This window comes from Chelonus insularis, unplaced genomic scaffold (genome assembly GCF_013357705.1).
Source record: "Chelonus insularis isolate UGA/USDA-ARS -01 unplaced genomic scaffold, ASM1335770v1 contig_28_pilon, whole genome shotgun sequence".
Taxonomy (NCBI): domain Eukaryota; kingdom Metazoa; phylum Arthropoda; class Insecta; order Hymenoptera; family Braconidae; genus Chelonus; species Chelonus insularis.
In genome coordinates this window covers 6,378-10,946 of record NW_023276469.1, presented here as the reverse complement: position 1 = coordinate 10,946, position 4,569 = coordinate 6,378, and the positions used below count along the sequence as shown (strand labels likewise).

Sequence of the window (4,569 nt, the reverse complement as noted above, 5' to 3'; positions counted from 1 at the left end):
AATAGACGCATCGAACAGACTGCAAATAAGATCGAAAAGGCTCGACAAGGTGCATCTCGTATTCAAAGTGTGATGGATCACTTAAATACTCGCAGGCCTTATACGACAAGAATTCGGCGTATCGTGGCGAGTATTAGACGTGAATACGGCCGTGTTACTGATCCTAAAGGTATACCGAAAGGCATTTGATACCACATCACACGAGCTTCTCCTCTACTTGCTCTGATGCCGCTCTCGAGGAAACGTTTCACCGTAACATCTGGTGAAACAAAGTGGCTACCAGAGTAGTGCCATTTAGGAGAGACGTACACCAGGGAGATACCCTGAGTCCTCTTCTATTCTGCATCTCACTGCTGCCATTATCTGTCACTCTACGCCGAACGCCTAGATATAAAGCCGGACGAGTCTCCAACCGCGTACACAAAGTCACACATCTATTCTATATGGATGACTTGAAAGTGTACGCGGCAAGTCTTGAGAGACTCCGAGCAGCCCTAGAGGTTGTGTCCGAGTATACTAGTGCGATAGGCATAGAGTTTGAGTTGGACAAGTGCGCAGTTGCCCACTTAGTAAAAGGAAGATCGCCGAACTGGAATAATAATGTCGAGCTTACAGACAGGAGCATCATAAAACATCTGGATCCTGGAGAGTTATACCGAGATCTTGGACAGGCACAATCTCCATTACAGGACGTGTCTATCATCAAAGATACTCTCTGCAGTGAGTACAAGTGGCGACTTAACAGAATATGGGGCTCTGAATTATCAGGCCCTAACAAAGTCAAAGCCACTGATATGCTCGCTGCCCCAGTCTTGCTATACTCATTCGGAGTTCTTGAATGGCTCCGAAAAGAGCTCAAAGATCTAGACATTATCACGAGGAAAGTGATGACATTATATCGAAATCATCACCCGCGATCTTCTGTCCAACACCTATACTTCCCCCGTGATCTGGAAGGGCGTGGACTACCAAGTTTGGAGTGTCTACATGACAAGTTAGTGATAGACCTGGCCTATGACATCTATGAGAGCTCTGATCCTCTTCTCAAGTTCGTGAACAGCTTCGAACTATTGGGAAGGGATGCGTTCCTATACAGAGCAGCATATCAGGCAGCACAAAACCTCTGCTCAGCTTTCGACCCTAGCAGCCCAGACGGTCTAAGGCTCTTGCAATTGACAAGAGGGCAGCGGAAGGTCGATAGAAAAACAACCAAGCAGTTAAAACTGCTCGACGAATATGTGGCAAAGTCCTTACATGGTGTGTTTTACTGTCATCTTGAAACACAGGACTTGTCACACCAGCTGACTTTATACCTTAAGTCAGCTGGCTTGTTCTCTGTGACCGAAGGATTCATTATGGCCTGCCAAGGTGGTGTATTTTCCACCCTCGCCTATCCGCGTGATGTTGTGCACGAGCAACTCGAGGACACAAGATGCCGAGTTTGCCGAGGTGATGTAGATGAGACGCTATTTCATGTGTTATTGGCTTGTCCGATATTAGCGCGCTTAGCCTACATTCACCAGCATAACGCCGCCTTAAGATTGCTGTATTACCACCTTCGGCACTCTTATGGAATAGATGAGACACCAGTGCTGCACTATGTGCCCGGTGAAATCAAGTCAGTCGTTGAGAACGGGAGAGCAAAAATTCTTCGGAAATACCCGCTCTCTACGCCTCAATATACGTGCAAAAGAAGACAGTAAACAGGAACGCTACAGAGAGCTCATGGAGGTCATGGGAAATGTCTATCACGAATACACAGCGCACGTGATAGTCCTGGTGATTGGCGCCCTCGGAGGGTTGAGGGACCGCTTTCTGACAAAGCTTCGAATAATACCACTCTGCCGTAGTCAGGCTGAGATTCTCGCAGCTCGTATGCAGAAAGCGGTCATCCTCGGGTCTCTCCGAATCCTAAGACAACTGTAAATAAATGACTGGACAGCTGCAGCCCCGACTTACCCTCAAGCCTAAGGGAGTCGGGTGTCTGCGAGATAATCCCGTCTGGTCAGGCTCCAGGTGGGTCAGAGCCCTGGGATTCCTGGCCAGTAATCCTGACGAATCGCAAGATGAAAATAATAATTTGGAAATTCATAATTTAAAAAAAAATCGTAATTATTTGCCTCCTCATTGGTTCGCTGCAATAATGTGAATTTAAGATTTGATTTTAAGAAATGTCATCACTAATAAATTTATATATGTTCAATGTTTTCTCTAATAAACTACAAGTCTCACAATTCGGGAGCTATTTAATTTATGTTTTTAAATAAATAAATTCCTTTGAAATTTTTCATCGTTTTCAAAAGTAAAAGGGAAGAGGGGGATCTATTACTATCTAACAACAATCGAATGTCCATCGTAATAATCCTCGATTTATTTTAAGAATGATGTATCAGTATTTCTAAAACTCTCAGTCGAGTAAGATCATTCTTTCATTCAAAAAATGAATGCTGTTGTGGTAAACGTACAAGGTTATACCTTTATGGATAGTGAGTTTGTTGTTAAAGAATTTTTTATCATCTCTTTGAGTAATTTCCAAGATAAATCATTAGAACGTACTGTGTTGTTTCAACCTCCACAAAGTTTTGCATCTTTAGAGTGCGATTATCAAAATCAAATTTCATGCGATACTTATGCTATTCATCGAATTGATTGGGGATGTGGTGAAGTTCCATATGAAATATCAAACATCTATATTAAACATCGGGAAAATATCTCCAATAAACAAAATATGTATCGTTTGTTCCGAGTCAACTATAAATATAGTCAAAAACATCTACACGTTGAAGAATATGCGTTTCCATATGATTGTGCCAGACTCGCTGTACAGATGCAATGGTTCTATATAGATAAATTCATAAACTTAACATCAAGACAAAATTTTCTATCTCTACTGTATTTAAACTTGGGGAGTAAAGCTCAGATGGAAACCGAGGACATTTTCGAACTTGGCTTGCAAACAGTGGTGACCAATGCCTACAATGAAATCGATTATGTTTGGAAAAAGCTACGGTTTGCATGGAAACACCATCCGCTGATAATTGGATACAAGCGATGCTTTGAACATTTTCATAAAGATTCAGCGGAAGTTTTTAAATTTAGAAAAGATTGTTTGATATGTACTTATGCTACAAATCAATTTGTATAAGAAAAATAATTAAATAAATATTATATAAAAATAAAAATTATCTTCTTCTTCTTCTCATCGCCTAATACTTATTATACAAAGATATATAGAAGGAAATGAATAAGGTTCTTTTTATATAAAAATGATAAAACATAAATATGGTTACATAGACTTTTTATTTAATCTTACACAAATGTTAAAATGAATTATAAAATATACAATACTTTTCACTTATATGAAATTATACTTGTATAAAATTATTTGATACTGGTTAATAAATTGAATAGTTGGAGGTGTCTTTCTCTGAGGTTAACTGTAACAAAAATAGAAAAAAAAAACACAGAAGTTATTTAAAAATAACTTTAATTATTTAATAGCAGATAAAATAAATTTTAAATACTTACAATTGATCATAAGACAGGAACATATTCATAAAAGAATTCAAATGAGTTACATTTAGTCCCATAATATACCATAGATGAATGATTATCCATGCACGCCTTTTGAAAATCGAGTAATTTTCTTTTATCATCTGCCACCAACACTTTGACAATTCTCTTTGGCAGAAAAACTCTAAACTCATCATCCAGAGTTGCCACAGCGGCATCAGCGTACTTGGTTGCGATCAAATTTAAATCCGTCACTTTGTATCTTTTCGATAATTCCAGATCCTTCATTTTCTTTGTTTCGAAGATTTGTTTGGCTGAATTGTTGAATTCTGATAGATCCATTGTTGTTTACAAAGGAAAAAGATATTTTTCAGCTCACAAAGTTTATAAAATATCAAACAACTTTACGTTTGAGAGTGATTTTTTAACCAAAAAGTCTCGGCATTTATAGCACTTTTCACCCCGATTTTATCCCTACTATTTTTAAAATTTACCCTTTCTTTACTAACTCAAGTTTTCAACTTTTCCTCCTCCCACGCATTTTTGGAGGAAGCGTTGATGCACTTTCCAATGATGCCCATCCAATGCATCGGCTTTTCCCTTTTCCTGCATGCTCGAGGATTGAGCAGTTTTCTTAGAGATCATTGGCGTTCTGCTCTTATGGGAAATGTTTGTAGGATGCACCTTTTAATCATTTTATATATTTTCCAATAAATATTTGATTTTTTTTTATATCTAAACTGGTAGGTGAACAAAGATCAAAATACGAATATAACCATCATGCTACACAATTTTCACTCAGTCAAAATGAGTGAGTATACGATGAACTTCAAGCGAATTAATAATCTCTACGATCGCTTACTTTTACAATTAGAGTCAGTTTGTCGTTATTTTGGACAACAAGAGCAGTGCGATGGAGATGAAGTTAGACGTTGGCTAGATTTAGCAACTAAATTTTTAATATTAGTGAGGAATAATTTAAAATATCCATCATTACCATTATCTCAAAAGTTTAAATTTTCAAACATTATTGTGAGAGTTAAACTCGCATCTGAA

At 38.1% G+C, this 4,569-nt stretch overlaps 1 protein-coding gene across 1 annotated transcript; it reads left to right on the top strand.

The window, feature by feature from the left end:
* Positions 1–443: 443 nt before the first annotated feature.
* LOC118065271 (uncharacterized) lies at positions 444–4,264 on the top strand. The gene is made up of 3 exons (XM_035080442.1): positions 444–557; positions 996–1,225; positions 4,261–4,264. The coding sequence occupies exons 1-3, from the start codon at positions 444–446 to the stop codon at positions 4,262–4,264; spliced, it is 348 nt and encodes a 115-aa protein (XP_034936333.1).
* The last annotated feature ends 305 nt before the right edge of the window (positions 4,265–4,569 follow it).

Bases quoted from the DNA above. Each gene is read 5' to 3' on its own strand.
- LOC118065271 (XM_035080442.1), top strand. From the start codon at position 444: ATGGATGACTTGAAAGTGTACGCGGCAAGTCTTGAGAGACTCCGAGCA. The intron at 558-995 runs GTTGCCCACTTA...CTACATGACAAG, and splicing joins TTGAGTTGGACAAGTGCGCA to TTAGTGATAGACCTGGCCTA.